Source organism: Adelges cooleyi, unplaced genomic scaffold (assembly GCF_023614345.1).
Source record: "Adelges cooleyi isolate 19-005CV unplaced genomic scaffold, UGA_ACOO_1.1 ACOO_flye_CR_arks_rails_tigmint_CR_PRNA_1, whole genome shotgun sequence".
Taxonomy (NCBI): domain Eukaryota; kingdom Metazoa; phylum Arthropoda; class Insecta; order Hemiptera; family Adelgidae; genus Adelges; species Adelges cooleyi.
Window position 1 is genome coordinate 7,761,464 of NW_026095751.1, and position 24,750 is coordinate 7,786,213.

At 29.4% G+C, this 24,750-nt stretch overlaps 3 protein-coding genes across 5 annotated transcripts; 1 reads left to right on the forward strand and 2 right to left on the reverse strand.

Moving 5' to 3' along the window:
- The first annotated feature begins 44 nt into the window (after positions 1-44).
- Positions 45-21,339, forward strand: LOC126839081 (beta-mannosidase). 3 transcript variants are annotated; one of them, XM_050574087.1, is made up of 13 exons: positions 46-547; positions 694-846; positions 9,450-9,601; positions 9,929-10,128; positions 10,912-11,167; positions 12,077-12,242; positions 14,907-15,103; positions 15,963-16,344; positions 19,221-19,489; positions 20,192-20,339; positions 20,441-20,649; positions 20,710-20,925; positions 21,065-21,339. In XM_050574087.1, exons 1-13 carry the CDS (start codon positions 412-414, stop codon positions 21,293-21,295), a joined length of 2,715 nt encoding a protein of 904 aa, XP_050430044.1. In that variant the 5' UTR covers positions 46-411; the 3' UTR covers positions 21,296-21,339. The 3 variants fall into 3 exon arrangements, with proteins under 3 accessions (XP_050430133.1, XP_050430044.1, XP_050430214.1); XM_050574176.1 differs by lacking the exon at positions 9,450-9,601 and having other exon boundaries at positions 45-547; positions 9,933-10,128; XM_050574257.1 differs by lacking the exons at positions 46-547; positions 694-846 and having other exon boundaries at positions 9,491-9,601; positions 9,933-10,128.
- On the reverse strand, positions 20,758-21,809 carry LOC126840160 (tRNA-specific adenosine deaminase 2). Its single transcript, XM_050575762.1, has one exon. The coding sequence runs from the start codon at positions 21,807-21,809 to the stop codon at positions 21,327-21,329; it is 483 nt and encodes a 160-aa protein (XP_050431719.1). The 3' UTR covers positions 20,758-21,326.
- On the reverse strand, positions 21,696-24,639 carry LOC126839888 (single-strand selective monofunctional uracil DNA glycosylase). The gene is made up of 5 exons (XM_050575358.1): positions 24,386-24,639; positions 23,016-23,280; positions 22,672-22,944; positions 22,202-22,354; positions 21,696-21,922 (listed from the first exon to the last, which is right to left on the reverse strand). Exons 2-5 carry the CDS (start codon positions 23,271-23,273, stop codon positions 21,812-21,814), a joined length of 795 nt encoding a protein of 264 aa, XP_050431315.1. The 5' UTR covers positions 23,274-23,280; positions 24,386-24,639; the 3' UTR covers positions 21,696-21,811.
- Positions 24,640-24,750: the final 111 nt, after the last annotated feature.

Consider the following 24,750-nt stretch of genomic DNA (forward strand, 5'->3'; position numbering starts at 1 on the left):
TGTATTTACCAAGCCCCTCCGCCGCGGTTCGTCCGAATGATTGGCGGGACGAAGTGATTTGGGGGGGGGGCGCGCATTAGGGGGAGCATGCGTGTTCCCGTACGCCGTCACGTACGCAGATTCGGTCTGTGACGAGACCCGTGCGCGCAAACGACGAATATACACTGCACGCCAGCTGGGTAAATTATAATTATTTCACCGCCTTTTTTTTTACTGTCTAGGCGGCGGTCATAATGGACGATAATATTATTATTTTGTTTACGACGATAAGAAAACCCGAATACGAATATATTGCAGCCGTTTGGCGGCGGTACCAGTTACTACGGTTACTGGTTGGGTCCAGACAGTAGTTAGTACGATGTGTTGTTAGCCGTTGTCGGTTCGTTTGAATTTTGTTAACGCACGCGCGCGATGATGATTTTTTCGATCATAATGGATATATTTTTGTTGGCGGCTCTTCTCGGCCGCACCGTCCACACGTCCACCGATCACGGGCGAGTCCGTCTTTTGGACTCGCTCGACTGGCGACTGACAAACAGCAACGGCAGTAAGTTTGCCGGCAGTCCGCTCAGGCGTGGGACGGAGCCGAGGCTATGATGTAAAATGTTTAAAACATTAAAAAAAAAAAAATGATATGGAGTAAACCTTTTTATAAAAAAAACAAAATGTATCGTCTTGACGTCGTTATTTTAGGTGTAACTGATGTAATAGCAAAAGTACCCGGCGGCGTTTTCGCCGACCTGCTGGCCAACGGCGTGTTGTCCCAAGATCCGCTGTACCGGTACAACGACGTCGCGTACCGCTGGGTGTCCGCCGACCAATGGACTTACTCGACCACGTTTAACGGTGATTGACATTCATAATGCTAATAATACCAATTTCTAAAAAAACACTACATACTGTAGGTACAACACGTTTTGGACAAAAAAAAAAACCTAAATAAATCTATTTCATTGTAATTTTTTCGTTGAACCAGAATTTCTCTATCGCGTCTAGTTATTTTTTAAATCGCCTTCAGTTTGAAAAATCACCGTTTTATGGCATTAATGGTAACGTTTTAATACGTTTTTTCAATAAAAATGTTTTATTTTTGTTTCGTGAGTAGTTTACAACTTAAGAAGGTGAGTTAGTAAACAAATAAAGCGATAGAGAAATGTTGTGGTTATACATATTTCGGATTCAGCCAACATAATGGGTATATACTATACAATATATTTTAGGTTTTGTTTCAGAATACAGGTCAAATATTGATATTAACGTGTTTCAATAAATAGACTTTAATCTTTAGTCCATTAAATACATAGTACTACTTTTTTATTTAAAAAGTTACTAGTCATGATAAAAAATTCTGAGGCAAAAAAAAAATCTATTAAGTAATTGTATTTTGGTTATTGTTTGAAAATCTTATTGTAAAGTACAATTAGAGGTAGGCATCCGGCAAAGTATAAAGTCAATGCGAAATATTTAACTTTTTTTACTTGAGTCCTGAACGATGAAATACAAAATTATACAATAAGTGATAACTCATATCTCATACGAGTAATCAGCTGAGTAGCTATGGGAGCGTAAACCTCCTCCTTTGATGTTGTCTCCGTCAACCAGTTAAAACTTAAGACCGATTTCTGACTCTGATTTCCTCTGAAGAGGAAGTCTCAATGTATAGACATTTTTTTATTAACTTTCCTTGACAGTTCCCAGCTACGCATAAGCTATGCTTGAAATTAAAAATACATACTGACCAAATATTTAAATAAAAATAAAAGACTACGTATTTTACGTTGCGTACATGTTTTAGTCGATTAATGTCCAACAGTTTATTTTTATTAATTCACCATCTCAATTGAGCTAATCGCATTTTGTTGTTATTCTTTTTTTTTCTGTACACAATAATTGGCCGCACGTTATCGGCTATACAGTTTCCATTCGTGATTACATTATTAGAATTTTGATACGATATGTTATTGCCATTGGCACTATAGTTCTGCAGAGAACCTGAAAAAACTATATACTTTACACCGCAAAGACTATATAGTCGCGGGCTTGAATTTTTTTTTTCAATTCCAGTGGTTGTTAAAATATGAAAACGCTTTAAAACCGAAAGTAACACCGTAGCGCGACGATAATACACACGTTGTGTTTAACTCGTGCAGCAGTTATTATAGTATATTTTGTGTGTTACAAGGTTAGGGCTTGGCCTCTTTATAATAATTGTGACGATATAATTTAATATAATATATTTGTGTGCATACAGAGCAATTCCCACAAGACATAGCTACCCCAATATTTGGCCGTTTGGTTTATTTTTTAGTTTAAAAATAAATTTTAAAGCAAACAAATATATATATGTATTAGATATATAAAAGGCGTTGTTTTATGAGAAATATTGAACATTTAATTTTTTCTTCTCCGCCTTCATCTCAACTATTTGGGGTCAATCACCCTTGTCCTAAACCTGAAAACCTCATTCAACACAATCTTTATTCTTTCACAGTTATTCACAAACGCATCCAACATCTTTTTTTGGTCTTCATTTTCCCCTATTTTCGCTAACGTTTATTTTCATTACCATTCCTACTGCTTCCGATTTCTCTCTTTAACATGCCAAAACTAACTCAAGTCTATTTTTCTCGTTTTATCCACTAACGAAGCAACGTCTATGAATCATTACACCAGAAAACAGGTAAGGACCCAAATCAGAACCTTGATGGCCTAAAAGCTTGTGTTTCCCTATACATACTTTCGACACTTAATTTTTTATTATTAAGCGCTATCGATAATGATCTACCAGAAATGTTAAGGAAAATGTTATGTGTCATACTTGGAAAATGTGACTACTTATTATTTTATGATAATATCGAGTAGTCAATAACCAAGTTTTAAACATATGTTTAAATAATATTTTAGGTAGGTATTAGCGGAATAGGAGTGGGTTCAACTACATTCACTTATTTTTCCTTGTAAAACTCATGCATCAATTTATGTTTAATCGTGCAGTCGATTTTTGTAATCTTATTCATACTAATTATTAGCTAGAATCTAGAAAACATTTTCGTTTGAAATTTTTAATTATTGACGATTTAATTATAGGTATAACTTAAAATTATTCTTAGTCTTTTGGTTTATTATAAAATAATAAAAGTTAACGAATTAATATTAGTAATTTTCTTTTAAAGTCAATTTTTTAAATATTTTCTACTATTTCCATTGCCTTGCAACATTGTAGAGAGGAGAGACGTTCTCCCTTTCTTTAGGTTTTCTAGAATTGTTTCTCTCTGCCGTGCTCTTCCTTACATACGTCGTATAGTTACTGGGTTGGGAATGGTAATACAGCGACTTCCCTGCCTTCTGCATAGCATGTTACTTACTGAAATAGGTTTGTCAAGCTTAATCATTTCCCCACCTATAGGACCAGAGCTCGAGCTTCCGAATACGTCGGATCTGTTACACTTTCAAAAGTCACCTGAGGAAATATAAAGCAAATTTTTTTATGTGGTTTTTGCTCGGGTGACAAAATTTACGTTTTTTTACATGTGTTAAATGCGTTTCAAATGATTAAACTTCTGCGAATTCTGATTTTTATAGATAATTACAAATTAATATTACTATGAATAATATAAGCTTTTTTTTTACATTGAAAAGGAAATGTATAAAATAATAATTTATAATAATGTTGAAGGTTGATATAATTAATTATTACGTGCGAAAATACAATTTTTTTAAATCGTTTTACTAAACAATTTTTGTTTCATCTTAAAATTTAAATATATCTATCACAAGTCCGTCATTTTTTTCAATTATTTAACAGTTATACATTACAACTTAAACACGATTAAAATATTAAATTTAATAAAATTAACTTAGCGTGAGAATTAAAAAATGAACTAAAGAAAAAATTGAACGATACAAATTATGGAAAAACGATCCTCGAATATTCATTACTTATTACTTAATCTTCTCATAAATAACATCAGCTATTGCCAGCTACTAAATTTGAAATGTCATTATAACACAAGTTCAGTTATCGAAAAGTTTATGTTATAAATTATAATACTGCATACTACAATTTATTAGATATTATATACTGCTATATGAAATTTGAGTAACCCTTTTTTTAAAATAAATAATAACCAAATGTTTGTTTATGATATGACGATAGATGTATTTGCTTCTATTTTAGGCTATTTTTGAACTAAAATTAAAGCGTACTGTGTAGATTAAGGTCAAGTGGAATGATTGTTAATTGTAAACAAATTAGGCAAATTTTAATGCAAACTTTATTTTACATAAAAAGAAACGAATGTTCATATTTACCATCTTATAATTAAAAATATTCATTTAAAATATAAATTGTCAACTATAATTTACATTTCTCCCATTTTGTTTACAATAATTACCCCAAATTGACACTAACACATTAAATTTAACTCTCGTTCTCCCTTTAGGTAAATGTTAGTTTAACCGACTTTTATAAATTTTCCGCTATTACAATATATTATACAGCGTATGATAGGAATTACACGTGGTTTCAAAAAAAACAACTAAACATGAAACACGTCGACGAAATTTGTCAAGTTTATATCGCAACAATACAATAATATAGTAAACACAAGAAAAAATATATATAGGCAACAAATGGTACATACATATATCATTATGTAGCAGCTATAGATTATATTTTTATGTACATATATAGGTAGGTGCACCGCGGTACAACCACATACAGTCCGCGACGTTGCCAAATTGATACTGCACATTTTGTTTTGCCCGTGTATTTATTTTCTCATACTATAGATTCAGCCGAATTTACTTTCGCTATCCGACGAACAGTAATTAGGGGCAATGTTATCTCAACCGACGTGTAACTGAACTACCAATTAAAAATATGTATTTGTTACACACATTAATCGCTATTTTCTAAGCCATAAAGCAGATCATTATTAAAACCGTTTTCCGCGGTTAATTGAGTTATAGGTATGTGATATAATTTTTGATTTTTTTTTTTAATGACCCAACATACCTAATTATTTTTAGGGAGAATTCATGTATACGCATATTATGTATGTTTTTGTAATCGTAAATAATAGAATAATAAACAAGGTTTTTCAAGGTTAAATCCATTCATAATGTAATATATTTTATTATTTACTGTCGTTTTTATTTTTGGTTAAACGGATAATCAACAGTGTATGCATATGTTATGAATACTAACCAGGATTGAGGATTAGGTTTTGAAATGATTACATATTTTTTTTATTATTATTAATTACCATCGATGTCCAATGACGATGCGTGTGTCAAACAACAAACCAAGTAATTTTTTATGGAACGTGGCAACGTTGCAGTATGAATACCTCACTAATAAAATAGTATTTAAATTGAGTAGGCCGGTAGGCAAGTATACTGATTACAGAATAATATTATTCTGATAATAATATTGTTTGTGATAGTTTTATAACAAAAAATGTAAACGTAATTTATTTAACCTAAGTAGTCTTTACATCCCAATACTATCCTAATACTGCTAATAACTGAATGGGTCCCTCTAAAAACTTTGTAATTAACAATTCTCACGAAACGAAAAAACCCCTAGTGAATTTTTTCAGATTTACCTTTACATACAACTCATATTTGCGTTGTGTTCATTATACATATTTTCTTAAAATTTCAATACATAAACATTTCTTTTATGTTTGTTTTTACGTTGGAAAACACCCTTCGTTTAAATTGTTAGTTGTAACCTTTTTTAGAGAGACCCATTCAATTATTTAGAAATAATATTAAAATTTAAATCATTGTGCTGAATTCATAAATGCATTAATGCAACATCTTCATCAATAGCTTATACATTTGACAAGTGTGTTAAGTGTATATTCATTATACAGGGTGAATGGCCGTTAACGCGAATTAATGGAAAGATCAGTGTTTATATTTTAAAATTTAGAAGTGAAAGTTATTCCAACCTAATATGTCATCATTTGTCGAAAATGTGCATTTAGTTTTTTATAATATGCAACCATATAACGGGTGTAACAGTGCAAAAGCTATTGTTTGTGTATTTCGACAGATAAAAGCGTAGGTCGTTTATTCAGATTTTAAAGGTGGTTTTCAATTTATATAAGGCACCCACGCTTACCTATTGATTGTATACTGTACCTAACAATGTAAAGAAGTTCATTTTCTTTTAAACTTAATGATGTTTTGTTATTAAATCCTTCTTTATAGACAAATTTTGCTTACTAGTAATACATCAAATACTTCTAATATACATTTTGTATTAAGTTTAACTAAAAAAGTGATTTATTATTATTATACACATTCATTCTCAAACTAAACTGTTCTTCATAAATCTAAAAGAACTAAATAATGTTATGTATACATATTTAATTATCCTCTTGTAGAAAATTTAATTAATTATTTTATCAATATTAACGTTTAATAATAAAAATGCATAAAAATAAAATCGTCAATAAAATTATACAACATTTTTTTACCTACTTACCTCTGAATTCTGAAATATTATAAAATATTTGTATTATAGATATTTTTAGTTTTATGGGATTTTTTTCTACATCCACTTAAAATGCAACTTAAATTAACATTTGCGCTTTTAGCAAACAATAAATTATATTTCTCCTTCTACTCTTAATAACTATGTTGCCTTAGGATTTATCATCAAATAAAAATGTAAAACCGGCACTGATGGATTGTACGTGTTCTATCTTACAACAATTTATTTACTGGACGAGTTATTGATTTTTTAATATTAAATAAAAATACCATTAATAACAAATTTATAATATTATTTACCTTGGGAGGGTTGTTTGCACTTAATTTAACACCAAAGCAGAAAACAGTCGTATCATTTTACTTACCATACTTGTTCTTTAAGCAATGGCTGTAAAGTAGTCGGTAAAATTGTATCACCGATTAAACAAAATATAGTCTTGCACAATACCGAACATCGTAACATAAGAAACCGTTTCTTTTGTATTTTATATTGTTGTTAGGTTTTATACTATACAAGTGTCATTGTAAAATATTTTAACACAAGGTTAGAAATCGAGTATTACGCCTAAATATAATTTCCGTTTCATCAAAAAAGCTATACTAGTAGAATTTAAAACTAAAAAGCTCTACCAAAGCTCTAAAGAATATACTTATTATTTATTATTTTGTGTGTTATATACAATAGAGTACAAATTACAATTGTATAATTATATTATACAATAAGAATTTATGAACCTAATACGGACCATTTTACGAAAACGGTTCTTGCCATTCGTCCTACGAAAACAAGAAATATTAATACCAACTTTGTGAATTTCGGTAATATCATAGGACATAATATAATAATTAATTATATAGATAATATAGATTAAATTGTTTATTATTCAGATCAATACGTACCTTGATCAAATGTTTTATAGATCTATTATTTATTAATACATAAACAAAAATAGAAGAATTTTTATTAAACTTCTGGTATAAGTATTTATATCAAAAGGTAAAAAAAAAATCGAATCAACTATCATTTAGATAATATGATTAAGGCCATAAACATTAAAAAGTCAATTTGTAAGTAAATTAAATTTGTTGACTGTATAAAATTATAGCCCAAAACTAAAACGCAACAGTATTTTGCAATTGTAATTTTTGTTGCTTATTTTGTATACCTACATATTCAATATTTGTTCATCGATGACGTTTGTTTATTTTTAATTGATTATTTCATGCATATACATATAGAACATATTACATAGTATGTATTATGTAGTATGTACCGCATATGTAATATTAACAACTGTATAAATGTTCCATGCATTTTTCTAATCCTGCTATCGATTATATTATAGTTACGAAAAAATATTTTGAAAAATCATAATTGCAGCTTTTTTATCAGTACAATAATTATTATAGTCAATATAATATTTATAATAGTTTAATGTTTAGTTTTAGTTTCATTAGATGCCCAATAAAAAGTTACGCGAAAACTTTTATGCATTTTAAAAGTATGCAAATTGCAAATTAACATTACACTGTGTAGTGTACAAAAAACAATTTTATACATGCAATGGCCATGCCTTGATGTTGAATTAAGTTATATATATATATATATTGTACCCTATTAATTTAAATTAAGATTAGCCTACACATTTTGGAAATACAATAGTTTTATTTCTTTCGTGCATAAGTTTTTAACAGTTTTAAATTTAATCTACATATACTATGTAATTTAATGATTCATAAATAAAACAATAATTTTTGTGATTTACTCGTAAATACTCACACCACAGAGGTCATATTGTCAATTGTAGCTTGACTTTATATTTTACAATTTCAATTTGTGTGCGTGATTGGTCCGCAAACGTTTTAAATTATAAAATTTATATAATTTTCAATAATTTACCTATTCATATTTCTATTGTTTTTTTATCTATAGTAATAATTTCTCATAATTATAAATAGCCCACACATTTTTGACATATTCATTTGAATGAGTGCCAAATTATACTAGGAAATGTATACTGAAAGCCACGTTCAAAACTGTATTTATACTTCTTCCAGTATTCATGTATGTTCTAATTACACGTTATTTAACAGTAACGACTAAACATGTTTGATAACGCTTTTTATGATTATTTTTTAAATACATATTAAAATGTTGTTAAAAATTATCATGTCGTGGCATCTGTTATAGCAGAAAATATCATTTTATTATTTAAAAATATGTGTACCCAAATTTGTTGGTAACTATATTAACATCCTAGTTCAAAATTGTTATAATTTTTTATAAATTGCAAGATATGTATTAACTATGTAAACCATTTTTGACGGTTTACAATTCTTTATTTTCGAGCTAAAAGGAATATATTATATTATATTTGTATAACGGTTTATTTGCCTACCAAAATCTGTGCATAAATAATTACTGCCATTGCGTTTAAAAATAAAAATAAATAAGAACTGTAACAACTAAAAATACAATTTATTTAAATTTCAAATGAAAGTAAATTAAAAACTTAACTTGTAAGGGAAATCGTTTTAAATTCATAATTTTCCTTTTAATTTTGAGTTATTTTAGCCTATCTAAGGCTTAAATATTATATTATTCCTATCTTAAAAGTGGATGCCTTTGAATCCATAAACTGTTGAGTAATTTTTTTTTGCTACAATTTACAATGTGGTCTATTGATTTAAACATGCAAGACTATACAAAATAGGTTTTTTGTATAAATACATTTGTTTTAAAAAAACTAGTTTAGCTAGTTATTTTTTAGGGAACGTTTGAACCACACATAAAATAGATAGGTTAGGCTGCTGGAGCGAAGCTAAACTTAGAACGAGTACTTTATAGTTTTCTCTCGAATTTATTTATTATTTATGTATTTACTATTTTATTTTCAAAAACGTATACGATTATTAATAAAAGTATTTGAATTACATTTTAGTCGAATCGAACTCGCAGACCGGTTTCAGTAAATTTCATTTAGTTTTTGACGGAATAGATACCTATGGAAAGATTTACCTGAACAAAAAATTAATTGGATCGTCCGACAACATGTTCGTGAAGTATATTTATCCAATCGAAAAATATATAAAGGTGAGACAAATTTGAACAGTGGCACAGCTAGAGGTAGATGGTTGGCTTTATGTATATGATATAACCTAATTCAATATGAATAAGTACAAAATTTAAAATATATTTGAAAGTTAACGCTAGGTAAAGGCTTTATAATGCTCTTCGAAGTATACTCAAATAAATACTTAAATCCCAATTTCAAGTATATTTTACCTCGGAATGGATTTCAAATAGGGCGTTCATGCTGAACTATTTACCCGCTCATTTTATATTTTTTGTTATATATATATATATATATATTATATAAAATGTCTTTGTTTAATTCCTTGTTCCAATAATTATCGTTAGATAGGTCAAAATGTATTGAACGTCACTTTGAATTCGTCTATAAAGATGGCAAATAAATATTTCAATCAGTCGGATTATCCAATTCCTCCGTTATGCGTTCCATCGGATTACCACGGAGAGTGTCATGTCAATTATCTGAGGAAAATGCAATCATCGTTCGGTTGGGATTGGGGTCCAGCTTTTCCGTCTGCAGGGATATGGTGAGTTTCGTGTCAATGTAGAATCATATTCTGATAATATTTTCTATACGGCTTGTAATTATCTGCTGACGGTCATATAGGTATAATTCAAAGGTATTATGTTTATATCTACATCTATACACTAGGGGTGTGACATTCGTCCTAAATCCGGATTATCACAAAAAAAAAAAAAGGTTTTCTAGCTAAATAAAAAGGCTATATAAGAAAAGTCTATACTTATTATAAATACAATTTGTTAAATGTATCTAAATTCAAAAAATATGTGCTGAAAAAGTTTTTAAAAAAATCAATACTGAATATGATAATATTTTATTCTAGTAATAACAAGTTAGTTCATTTTGTTTAAAATAACTTTCGAGTTTAATAATATAATCTACTAAAAATTATATTTTAAGCAGCTATGAAAAATGTTTTGTTAAGTTTTTAACATTTAGATAATTAGGCTTAAAGTGGAACTGCGGTTGAGTTTCATGTGGTAAAAACAAAACTAGCTACGTTGCACATCTTCCCTTGCCTGTAAAAACTAATAACTCCAAATGGATAATTATCTCTTAATAGTTATTGCCTAAAGTTGTAATAAACATTCTTGTTTTAAAAAATTAAAAAATATATGTAATTTAACACTGAACATAAATTTTCAAATGTCGAGGGTTCTGGGTAAAAAATGTATAAAGAATATAGATAAAAATGATATAGTAAAATAATATAATTTTATAGTGTTTTCAATAAGAAAAACAAAATGTGTGACAATGGAAGATAAATGTTTTTTATTATTGTTCTCAGGAAAAGCGTAAAATTAATCGAATTACACGAAACCTTGTTGGAAGACATTAAAACGCGAACGACAATAGCGAATTCTTCGCACTGGTTATTAAAAACGGATGTATATATGAAGTGTTTTCAAAAAGTTTTAGACGGTAACGTTCGAGTATCTTTAAGCGCGGATAACAATATTGTTTTTGGAAAAGAGCGACATTGCTGTAATGAAATATGCATCAATGACGAAATCCACGTTGTCGTCGAATTACTCGTGGCCAAGGTAAAATATTTTAATTAACTATATCATAAGGCAATACCCACACGGTCTAAAATTTCTCAATAAGTAGGAGTATAAACGTGCTTGAATATGTAATCTAACATTAACGTTATAAAGCTAACGGGTTAATAATTTTTCCAAATTTTCAACAATAATAATAATTGTCGTTTGTTAATCGCTAAAATACATTAAAAAAATGTTAAAGCTTCCACAGATTGTTGATGTTGTGTATATTTTTCTTAGAGTTTTCGGTTATTTGTTTGTTTTCAACTGTGTTTTAGTAACATTGGTATCTTACTAGAAACTTTGAACAAACGAACTATCTTACATTCTTACCTAAGCTATGCGTATATCATCGCCCACTACTTTTGCAAAGGCCACTGCACAGTTTGCACGCAAATAAAATCCAAAATAATAACAATACGACTGATAATAATTATCAATTATTGGCATTAACGAGTTTAAGAACATTTTATATTGTGGAATAAAACGATACGACCAAGATAAAAATATAAAAAATTAAATATTTAAAATAAATTTTGAAAATTGTTCGAATAGTAAAATTATAAAGTATATTTAGACCCAAGGTATAATTGTACAAATATAAATACTTAAATTATAGTGTTTTCTATGCATAAATATGTATAATTAAGAACCAAAAGTGTAAACCAAATATTTTGTCGAAACTCTCGTTTTTGATAATTTCTGATAGAAAAAGTCTTATCGACAATTTTTCTTTCAGCTTTAGTTTTATCATTTTTGAGAGAGGTATTGATGAAAACTAAAAATATTACACATTGCAAATATTATTTTATTTTGCTTTACTGTACAATTTTTTAAAAGTTTATTATACCCTCTTGATTTTTATCACTTCATATGAGCATGAATCATAATATTACGTTAAAACTTCAGACAAGTGTTAAAACTTGGTGGCCAAACGGATACGGAGATCAGCCCTTGTACGATTTGACAGCAGAGTTTTACAGTAAAACGGAATCTCAATCGAAAACAGTTTCAATAGGGTTCAGGACGGCCGAACTCGTTCAGGAAGCGATCGATAAAAACAATTCTGAAAAAGGTTAGTAACAACGCAATATCGATTCACATGCCTATATAACATACCTAGTGAATACCTTTATAGGGTTCTACGAATTTTCTGTTACACTTGATATTTTGATGATATACTGCAATTTTGAAAAAATTACCTAAATAAAACATTTTAAATTGTAATCAAACAATGACAATTTAAAGTTTTATTTGCAGTCGGAAGCCAGCAAGTAACTTTTGAAAATTAAACAGTAACGATAGCATTTAATTCGTTTTTTTACAAAAGAATAATTTGCTGAAAACGTTAACTGGCCGATAACCACTTGAAGTCATTACTTTTAAAGTTGTTATAGTTTAAAATTGTTGACTGGAGAAAGAGTGGAGTGTAATATTATTTTTATCTGCGCGCATTACTCTACCGCACAGCGCACTCGTCCTGAATTTTAAACATTTTCAGAAAATTATTTTCAATTCAAAAACTAATTAAATGTAAACGCTATCATTGAAGTTTCAAAAGTTAACCTCTTTAATTTTTCCTTCTGACTGAAAAAGAAACCCTAATTTGTATTGTTAGATAAAAATTTTAAATGTTATACATACCTAGGTCATTTTAAAATTTTAATATATCATCAAAATATATCAGGTGTAACATGAAATTGTGATAACCCTGTATATAATGTACAAAGAACCGGTAAAATAATATAGCGACAATTATTTTTGTTCGTTTTGTTTTTGTAATTAAAATTCTGTATGTACAATATCGACGCGTATTTACGTAACAATATATACAACAATAATAATTATACAGTATCTATGCAAAATCTAAACGAATCGCTAATTCAAGAAAGAGAATAGTCCAAACAATTCATAATGTTAGAAAAACACAAAAAGCTATTTTCTGTTAAACGTAAATGAAATAATAAAATATTTAAAAAAAACTTTAACCACAAAAAAACATCACATTACCATATAGGTGTGCAAATTTTAGCAATGTTACTTTCATCAGCGCTAACAACAAACTTGAATGTGTTATTTCATTATTTTATTTCTTTACTTTACATAACTGTTGCTAGTTTTTTCTAGATAAACGTAAATGTTTTAGAAAATCTAAATAAATACAAAACTTTATTTTTATATTGAAACATTAAATTTTTTTAGACATTAGGTACCTATTTTGCGCCTTTTTCGAGGCTCTCACATCTGTCGGACTTATTCCCTTTTCTAAATAAAATATAAAAAAATATAGTAACAGAAATTAAAAACGTTTCAACAAATCAAAAGTTGTTCATTTGCCAAATAATACATCCCTGAACAAAAAAAAAAAAAAGCCAAATATCGTTTAAATATTAAAATAATATTGAAAATATTCAACAAAAATGTGTAAGACATTACAATAATGGTCAAAATAAGATTAAAAAATAATTTTTAAGTATTAAAAGTAATATTTAAAAATGTTTGCCAGCTGGGATATTAAAATGAGTCCATGCGCCAGGGCTTACTGTGTAATAGAACTTCTGAACATCATTGGCCATTCCGACCGACGCTGTATAACGTATCATCTAGTTTGCAACTCCCTGTTTAAATTGGAGTAAGTAATTATGCGGGATATTGTATTGAAATTATTATAAAGAGTTGCAATTGGTCCATCAATCCAAAAAGATTTTTAGGGCAACATTTTGTAATAACAGTATCACACATGTCAAGCGGGCGTGCTGTGAGGGTAAATATATTATTATGAATAGTAAATGATAATAATAATTATAAGTGTATCTCCCGTTATGCCACATGGAGCGAACTTATTTCATATGCGCACACGCACATTACATCAACGTTGTTATAATTTTATATTATTTTGACCGTAGTTTCCATTTCGATGTGTCCAAGGTTTATAGATAATACTATCTATAAACCTTGCTGGCGGTCGGTCACCGACCGATCATTACTAGTAATGCTGCTATACAAGGATATTAAAACAGATTTTTAGTATATATAAATATATATATATATATATTGTCAAAAAAGGATGGTTTCTCATGAACATATTATTAAACATATTTTTATCGTAAAAAATATTTGGCCAAAATTGTTAAGTAACAATACCTAATTTTTTGGAATCCAAATAATATACAAAAATAGGACCGTTTGCAAATACCTCTTATTTTTAAAATTGTTTTATATAATAAAATATAAGTAGGTAGGCATGCGTTGTTTTTATTATTCTGTTGTAAAATGTATATCTACTGTCCATTAGGTAAATAACTAGTACCTCTTCTCCACCCCCATAAAAATCTGGCTATAGTATTGACGAATTCTATAAATTATAAAACTTAAACAAATATTAAATTTAAATGTTCAAACGTGAAAATGTAGAAAATATGCATTTAAATAAAATTAAAATTAAAGTATGTATACTTGAAAGTTATAAATTGCTGAATATACAAAATAAACTAGATACTCGATTCTGTAAACATATAAGTGGATTAATAGAAAAAAAAGAAATTCTTATACACCCGAGTCCTAGTTATGATAATAAACTCGTCACTTAAAATTTTAAATTTTTACTTAGAATTATTAACTTGGATTTTTACTATATTTTCTATATCGCCATATCGGATATTGTTATTGGCTTAATGCGTTGTTAGAAAATCTATTTTTTTTTAGATAATTGTGTTTTATTAGTATTTTCTTTTCTTAGGGTTGTCGTTTTACCTTAAGATAAACGGCGTACCAATATTTGCAAAGGGCACCAATTACATACCGTCTAACGTTTTTCCCGAGAAAATGAACACGAAATTAACGATAGAAAAACTTTTAACTTCCGCAAAGTACACTCATATGAATACCATTCGGGTGTGGGGCGGCGGTGTGTATGAATCTGACGAATTCTATCATGTAAGTATGTAATGTATGCTATTATTTATATATTAGCATCTAGACTCTAGTATATTTTGTATGTACTTAATGGATCTAATTTCTACGCACCAAATAACAATTTAGTTTTATAATTTGATTTGTATTTCATACATACTGGAAACAACTGTATGATTTTTCAACTGAGATTATTCATAAATAAACAACCACATTTATTACTTGGAAACGTGCTATATAGTTTTTTTTCCGTTGGCGCATTAAACATTCAGTTTATAAAACTACATTTTTATCTTTAGATACTTAAAACTTGCTTGATGAATTCACTCCTTAAATAACTACAATTTGAACTAGATCTACTAAGTACTTCCACTGCGAATCATACTTTTAAATTTAAGAATCATGTTTAAGCTTCGTTGCTTAAAACAACAAATTTTATCCAGTTCCTTTCATAATGAAAAAACGGCCGTAACTAATTTATTTACACATACTTTATCTTAAAATTACAAAACGCTGTAACTTTTTAAAATATATATTGGAATTAATTCCAAACTTACGTGGGGTATTTTTTAAATATAGCATTACCAACAGTGAAAATACAATAAATACGACTAGAGATAGATTTTGCCTGGCCCTATAAGTTATAATGTATTTTTTTTTTTTTTATCTGTAACCAAACTTCTTGTTTACTAAGGAAAATCAAAAGAAAACACGATTCTAAACACAGTATATGTTTATATATGTAATTAAATATAGTTTCTGTTGAAATTTGTTTTTTTTTTATGTAAGTAGTGTTGTACGTATTATGTATTGTTAAATGGTTTACGCGTAGGTATATAAAATATCATTGACTATTGTTGTGCATTATAAACTGTTTTAATAGGCGTGTGACAAATTGGGAATAATGGTTTGGCAGGACATGATGTTCGCTTGTGCCATGTACCCGTCTGACGATCGGTTTTTGGACGTTGTCAGCACAGAAGTGCGACAACAGATCAGGCGGTTGCAACACCATCCGAGCATCGTGTTGTGGGCTGGTAACAACGAGAACGAAGCGGCGCTCAGGGGCAATTGGTACGGCACCCAACGAAACTACACGACGTTCGCTTCGGACTACGTGAAATTGTACGCCGACACAATAAGGGTTTTGGTGTCTCACGAGGACGGGACGAGGAGTTATGTGTTATCGAGTCCCTCTAATGGATTACAATCTGAAAGGGAGAACTACGTAGCCGACAATCCGTACAGCGCTCTATACGGAGACGGTAATACTATAAAACACGATAATAATATCAAGCTCTTTGTTTCGATTTACAGTTGAACGCTCTGACGCCAGATAGTGTTTGATGTAAAAAAAAAAAAAAAAATAAACTTATGCGTCATACTCTAGGGCCTGGAAAATATCAGACATAGACCTCGGTTACTTACTTGATAGCAGAATAATTGAAGAAAAATATATTTAGACCTACCACCTTAAGGCTTAACGCCCTTAATTAGAACACGCCTATACATATTATAGTCTTTCCAAATATTTTATTTTCGTAGCGTCGTTTCTGTTACCAATACATCCATCGTCAGTTTTATTATGTACTGTCAGTTGTCATCCACGAGAGACTGACTACGGTTAATCTGTGAGAACCTATGTTCATTTTGTTTCAATTTTTGAGGGACAGACACACTTCTCGTTGTGTTACCTAAAAAAGCAAAGGCATTTACGATTACGGCATAATGTAATTTACCTGTACTGATCATCATAGTGAAATATAAAAAGTTTTTCAGTCGAGTCTGCAACCACGAAAGAGCATTTTCATTTCTCGTTGAAGTACCGAATAAATTTAGAGTAATGGTGGAATTATAGATAATGATATAGTATATTAAGAAGCAGTAACAAGCTAGTATATTAAAACATCAAGTTTCTGGCTAATATTGTAGCGTTTAATATCTGGCTTAAAACAATTCATAGAGAATTTGGACCCTTAAACTATTTTGAATTTATCATTTAGTTCTAACTTGAACGTTGAACGTACAACATATCTCTTATCTCCTATATCTTACAAGTTACCCCTATCTCCTACCCCCTGTAACGCTTTTGTAAAGAACGCTTTTTTCGGTTATGTGCCAGAGCAAAGAAATGAAAATGTCAAAATGTCAGCTCGGTGGGACACTGGTCTTCAGGAATTATTATAAGTGACAAAAATCGATCAATGAAAAAAAACGCTACGACCCAAAAATCTGCGGGAAAATCCAAGGGTCCGGATAAAGTTCTGAGCAATATTCACATTTTGCGTTAGACAAATACTTTCTGTACTATATAATATTCTTTAATAAAAAATAAATTTTTTTCGTAAACTCCAAAGAGAATAAATTAATCAAAATATTTTTGTTTTAACTTTTTTTTAGTGTAAAATTATTGGTTGATTCAGTAAAACATATTTTAATTAAATTTTCAAACAAGTTTTGCTTAAGTTTTTTTCTATTACTAAATGTCTAAATGTTTATCTTTTTTAATACTTATAGATCCTTACACCAATATTCAAAACTTAAACAAGCAACGTATATTTCAGTAAATCGTCTATTTGACAAGCACTTATGCAGCAAACTACCAACTGGCAATTTTTACAAATCGATTTTAAAATTTCGCAATATTATAAAATATTCAACAAAAATATTAAACATCAACAAGCGGTAATGATAATTCCTTGGTTTTTAGCCGGAGGCCCGTAGAGTGAAAGGGTTATCGCCCACTCGCCCATCAAGATTTTTGGCCACTTGGCTTATTAAATTTATGATTTCCAAATTCCCGATTTCGGGTATCTTAAAGAAAAGCCTGATTTTATATAGTAGAAGATAGGCTTAATTGTATAATTGCCCTGACCTATAATTTGTTCCAGCCCCACCTCTAGTAGTATTTTATTATTAGATCATCCCACACAATTTGGAACTAATTCGATTGTTTTCAAAAAGTTTAGTTTTACTAAACTATTGAATAGTATAATTTTTAATTGAAAAATGTGTAAATTTTTTTATGTTCTATAATAATATTACAAGTGGAGTTCGAAGGAATGTATATTTACACGGAATGTACGATGCACATAGATAACATATTTTTGATAGACTATTTGAATGAAGACTGGAATGTGCTGGCCATGTAGGTATCAGGATTCAGGTATGATAGAGAGAATTGAATGCTCTGAACATGAAATGATGATTAGCAGACGTAGATTACAACTGCAAAGTAACGGGGGTGCAGAGTAGTAAAAATTCAAAAAATGGTCAATATGCGTTTTACGCTCAATTCCGTGAATCATTATTTCATATTCAGGGCATTAGTTCTATCTGTAATGGTGGGATTGAGCGTGAAACACATTTTGGGCAAAAATGTCACAATCCCCATACTATAACTTTAAGAGCTTGCTGTGAATAGGAAAAAACAAAATGCTACACACTATTAGTGAGAAGATAGATATTTGTCTTAGATTTAATATTTATAATATACAGGTAGATCGGATTTCATATTCATGTGGTATAATGGTTTAAATAATTTGGGAAAAGTCTGTGTTATAACTTATATCTTATAAACGCTTAATTTCAATTTTCTCTTAAACTTTAAGTAATAGAAATGATTCAAAGCTCATTAAAAAAAGCTTGTCGAGAACATACAAAAAATGAATTAAAAAAATAAAAAATAAATTATTGGTTTTTTACTATTATTAAAAAAATTGTCGAATTTTAGCTAAATTTTTCTTTTGCCACGTAGACGGCAGATCATTGAAATCGATGAACGGATTTTGTTATTTAGGGTCCAATTAGAATCACCTTGATATGCAGTAAAGTTCCAGAACTTTATCTGATGTACGAGTAGTTCATTCTACTTGAGTTTTTAAGTTGATAATTTAGCTAATCTGTGGTTGTTGTGTATTATAAAAACATATTCGTATTCCCCCGCCCTAATTTGTTTAATATTAATTAATTGCTTAATAATAAAATGTATAATATTTTAAATAATTCTCTACAAACTGAAAATCAATAAAGTCTACATGCCGACCCCGACTCGGCAAGCGTTTTTATTCTAGATTTATCCAAATACGGACCGCAGTCGATTCAAGGAACTAATCAAATCATTGGTCTGTGATATTTTCAGTGCATTACTACAATTATGAGGTGAACAGTTGGAGTTCGACGTTCTATCCATGGACGAGATTTGCTTCCGAATACGGATATCAATCCCTGCCGTCGTATCAGACCTTGACAAAAGCACTGAACGCAAACGACTTGTACGGTTTCCCGTCGCCCGCGCTCGTCCACAGACAGCACCTGGCCGGAGGTTATGCTTTCATGATGTTACAAATAGAAATGAACGTGCCCGTCCCCGCTAAGCCCACTATCAGCGATTACATCTACTTAAGTCAGGCAAGTCTGTAGGCACAGCATTAACGGAATATTCAACGACGCATTTGATATACTGCATATTGCTTAAAGGGGTCTTATTAAAGAAATACAATTTTTTTTTCATCATACGCATTTGTTCATGAACAATTAGGTACCTAAGTAAAAAAAAAGTGAATTGTTTCTAAATACATATGGAAACCTCAATATGTCGATAGAAAAAAATATACATCGCGACAGATTTCAGATATACCCCCTGTATGTCTTGCCCGATGTGCTATTGTTGGACAGCGAACATACTACATGGCAACAAACCACAGCTTGATGAACAAAATCGTGCATCAAAATAAAATTACATGTTATTACAATAAGTATAAGTAAACGGCGTAAAAAAAGGCTGTGGCACGAATTTGATGTTGGAAAAAATATTATAAATTAAAATCTCAGTAAAAACTAAAAATTAATTTTAATAAGACGAAAATTTACTTTTATTTTTTTAATTGTAGTAAAAAACGTGTAGGTAGTTATTGTTGGTTAAATCCAAACGGGTTAGTTTTTGTAAGGGACAACGATATACGATATAACAGTGGAATTTATTATACTTTAATAACATTGAGTACTAATAGGTTTAATTTTTTTTTTAATTAGTGTCATTTTTCCGTTTACCCCATTAAATTAGTCCTCGATGAGTTTTAACATTATTAAATACTCTTGTTTCATTCGTAGGTGGTCCAGGCTAGGGCGATCAGAATACAAACTGAGTGGTATAGAAAGCACCGAAACACATTGTTGGAAGATGGCCGAGGTATGACGATGGGAGCATTGTATTGGCAGTTGAACGACGTTTGGCAAGCACCGACCTGGTCATCCATAGGTATACCCATGACAGGGGACAATTTATATTTATGAAAAATTAATTACATTCAGCATAAAATGAGTACCAACAAAATATACCTTGTTATGTTAATTTTGCAGATTATGACGGACGCTGGAAAATGTTGCATTACAGTGCTTTAGACTTTTTTGCTTCGGTTATTGTAGTTCCAGAATTGACGGCCAACAATCTGACAATTTATTTTGTATCCGACGTATTGAATGATTTGGAAGTCGTTTTACAAATTGAAATATATTGCTGGAGTAGTATTCAGCCACTTAGCACTATTACGACATATAGCTTATCAATAGCAAGTGAAAAATATTAATAATGTAACGTTACATATTAGTCAACTTTGTCTATTTTTTAGGTGAAAAATAGTGCCCAGCTTGTTTTAAATGAAAACTACGTAAGCTGGTTACAAACAAAAACTAATAAATGTGGCCGTTTATTAGACGAAATAAAACAAAATTGTTTTTTACATACAAAGCTATATTATACCAATGGTACAGAGCTGTCTCCATCAAATTACTTGTTTCCAAATTCATTCAACAAAATTGCTGGGTATCAGGATCCAACAATATTGGTATGAAACATATATATATATCTTAATTTTGATAGCAAAAAACTTAAAATAATACAAAACATAAGAATTAATTATATCAAATTTTATACAAAGGTTAAAGGTATAAAGTTTACCAATATAAATATATATATTTTTACAGATATCTAATATAAAACAAAAAAATATTAACGAAATTGATGTGGAATTACAATCGACGGGAATAGGTCTGTTTGTTTGGCTAAATGTCACTCGGACAGATGGCTATTTTAATGAAAATGGATTTATCATGTTAAATAAAACCAAGACGGTAACTTTTACATCAAGCCAAAACATTGAGTCAAACTTTTTTACTGTAGAAATAAGTCACCTTAAAATGAACTTAACTAATTAATAATTTAAATATAGTTTCAAAAAATAAAGGCTTACATTTTTATAGTTTTCTTTTTTACTTTATTTTCTGGCGCGTTTGGATTTTGACCTTTATAAAATTGTTTCAACAAATCCATCGCACGCTCTGCATACAAGTCCCTTACAATATTACACTTTTCCAGTCCGGGAACGGCAAGAACGGTGCCACATCCACCAAAACGATCGTTGGCACAACCGTACACAATTTTAGTGCATCCAATTTTCACCAGCATTGCAGCACACATAATACAAGGTTCGACGGTCACAACAACGGTTACGTTAGGTAATTCACCTAATAAACCGTCATTTACAATTTTATCCACACAATTAATTTCAGCGTGTCTAGTAGCGTTTTTTGTTTCGTTAACTGTATTACGACCAGAGGCTATTATATCATCGTTTTTGTTGACAAAAACGCAACCAACAGGCACTTCACCTGTTTTCAAGGCCTCCTTGGCCAAGTCTAGAGACACGACCATACATTTAGCCAAATTCATTTTCATTTAAATAGGTCCAAAATATTGTTGGACTTGAGCTGTTCAATTGTTATAGTTTTCCAGTTTTCAGCTGTGCCTACAGCGCGCGGACTTGGATGAGGAATTTTCACTACCTACAACAGAAAAAACATTATCAGAGTAGTACACAATAGGAATAAAAAATCATTTTTTTAATTGTGAGTACAATTTTTTTTTTATTCATGATTAAATTAAATAATTATTCCCAAATAATAATAATTTAAGATTAATGATTAATATTATTCATGAATGAAACGCATAAATAATTTTTGATTCTTTAATAATTAATCAAATAAAAATCTGTTGATTAATACATATCTTTGAGAATAATACGTATAACATGATTTTTTAAATATATATAATATAAATTTTACCTTGACGTTTGTTAAATTATAATGTTTTACTACTTCTCGAGATCTTTTTTCTACATAATTTCCAATAGCAACAACAGTCGAAACGTGAAGCAATTCAATTATACTTTTTAAAGATTCATCGCAGACACTTTCTAGGATTTTTCTTTGTTCGCTCTGATAAAACAGTTCAAAACAATAAAAAATTATTCATTGACAAATTACAAGGTATTTTAGACTGATGTACATCACAAAAACTAACATGTTTGTTTTTTTTAATGAAAACTAATGCTTTTTTATACATCATATATATTTTATATTCCTATAGTAAACTTATTAGTATTCAACAATAAAAAACCAACTGTGTTAAGTTTTTGTATGAGATGTTAAGATTGTAGTTTTCAATATTAAATTAATAACAATACACAAAACATGTCATAATTAAACCATTAATTTCATTAAATATTTCAAAACAAAATTAAGGTAGGAAATACCTTTAAATCAGCCGGAGTGATATTTGTTGCTTTTTGAGATTTATCGACTAATGCCAACGGGTAATAGTTGTGTACAAAACAATATTTAAAAAATCTAAATGGATCACCATCGGTAAGGTGGTTAATAAGATCCCAAAATCGTTGACCGCTTACTTCTTTTCTTTTACAGTCGAGACCCAAGACTGGCTTTTGGGGATGAATATTTTTTGGATACTCAACTGTTCCGCTGACTCTTAAATAATTTTTAACCACATTCACTTCACCAAACGGTATCTATGGAAATAAATAATATTTAAAATATGATTGCGTTGATCGGTTGATGATATGTTATGTAAAAAGATTACCCCTGTTTGACACATTCCCCATGGTCCAGGATTCATTCCCAAAAACAAAACATTTTTTAGACTAAAAAGATACTTGTTCACAAATTCTTTATGTAAACTAGAAGCATATTCCAAAGGTCTGTAAATGTACAAATCTAAACCGTAAGTCAAACCATGTAATTTTAATGATAAGTTGTTTTCAAGTTCTAAATATAAATTTGCAATATTTTGTGTATCCAAGATGTGTTCTTGTTGACTAAAATATTTTGATACAATCATCGAAAAACTGTAACAAAAACATTTTAAATTATTATATACTCAAAACAGTCATAAAAAATTATATATATATATGTAGCAGTAGAGGGTGTTTCACTACAGTTAAGACACACATTTTCTTTTAAAATATTTGCAATTTTGTAGTTTTTATTTTTGAGTCACTTTGGTTTATGTTTTTTTATAATATTAGACAATATTCAAATTTTTATTTTTTCCAGAGCACTATCAATCTTCAAGTTTAAATGGTAACATATATATTTGATAAACTATTTAAATTAGAATAATTTGCAGAATATTTTGACTGGTTGATAACCAGTTTTGGATAATTACTTTTAGTTACTAAAGTTTTAAATTTATGATGAAAGGTTGAGTGCTGTAGAGTAATACGCGCAAATAAAAATAATACTATACACCACTCTTTCTAATAACATTAAATTTCATTAAAAAAACATGAAAATTAAGTTGTTGCTCATAATTTTAAAAATAAATCTGTAATTTCCATTTTATTAATTTTTTTATTTATACATTCTGATACAATTATTCGAACAATAAGTATAATGTATCTACTCTACCTATATATATTATTATAACGTGACAAGACCAAATGAAGTGGTCTCCCAGTGCAGGACTTTAATGTGAATTCTAAGTTTGCTTATAAATGGATTAAATTAAATAAAAATTATAATACATGTTTAAAGGTAAAGACAATTAGAGCTTAAATCTACTTTACCACCCCACACCTGAATTTTGATTATTATTTTTCAATCAATTTGTTTTTCAATGCTAAAAACGATGGTGCAAATAAAAAAATGTGGAAACGCATAGTTTTGAAGTTATAGCTACTTGAACTTGGAAAATTATCATTGATTTTTTTTTTTGCATCATCGTTCTTAGCATTGAAAAACTGATTGAAAAAAAAATAGAAATTCGGGTCTGGGGTGGTAAAGTCGATTTGTTTCAAAGGGTGAAGGCTGTATAGTTTGGTGAATAATTAGTCATCAAGAAATAGTTAACGGTCGATCCCGATTTAAACGAGTAAAATTATTAAATTTAGGCATTATGTAATTATTTTAATTATTTTTACTATTTTTTTTTTATTAAATCAGTGCTTTTACCTGAAATCAATCCTGTAAGCTGCACTTGTATTCTTAATTATGGATTTTTAAAGTTTGAGATTTAAGATGTTTTCTTTCAAGTAACACACGTCGAAACTCAAAATTACGAACAACTATTGGATTAAAAATATACTTATTGGTATAATATTTTAAAATTATTTCAACCATGATTATAATTTATAACTAATCAATTTATCTATGGCCTATGCTAATATTATGTATACTATTATGTATTTCGGAACGCGGAACTTGTTATGATAACGTACGTATCAGTGCTTACAAGTTTAATTATCTGAAACACGGTTACGGCCATAGATAATAAAATACGATATTGTATTATCTGTGGTTAAAGTCAAGGTGGTTAT

Bases quoted from the DNA above. Each gene is read 5' to 3' on its own strand.
- LOC126839081 (XM_050574087.1), top strand. From the start codon at position 412: ATGATGATTTTTTCGATCATAATGGATATATTTTTGTTGGCGGCTCTT. The intron at 11,168-12,076 runs GTAAAATATTTT...TTAAAACTTCAG, and splicing joins TCGAATTACTCGTGGCCAAG to ACAAGTGTTAAAACTTGGTG. The intron at 20,650-20,709 runs GCAAGTGAAAAA...TCTATTTTTTAG, and splicing joins CGACATATAGCTTATCAATA to GTGAAAAATAGTGCCCAGCT.
- LOC126840160 (XM_050575762.1), bottom strand. From the start codon at position 21,809: ATGAATTTGGCTAAATGTATGGTCGTGTCTCTAGACTTGGCCAAGGAG.
- LOC126839888 (XM_050575358.1), bottom strand. From the start codon at position 23,273: ATGATTGTATCAAAATATTTTAGTCAACAAGAACACATCTTGGATACA. The intron at 22,355-22,671 runs GTATTTCCTACC...CTGTTTTATCAG, and splicing joins TCACTCCGGCTGATTTAAAG to AGCGAACAAAGAAAAATCCT. The intron at 21,923-22,201 runs GTAAAATTTATA...TTTCTGTTGTAG, and splicing joins ATAATTTAACAAACGTCAAG to GTAGTGAAAATTCCTCATCC.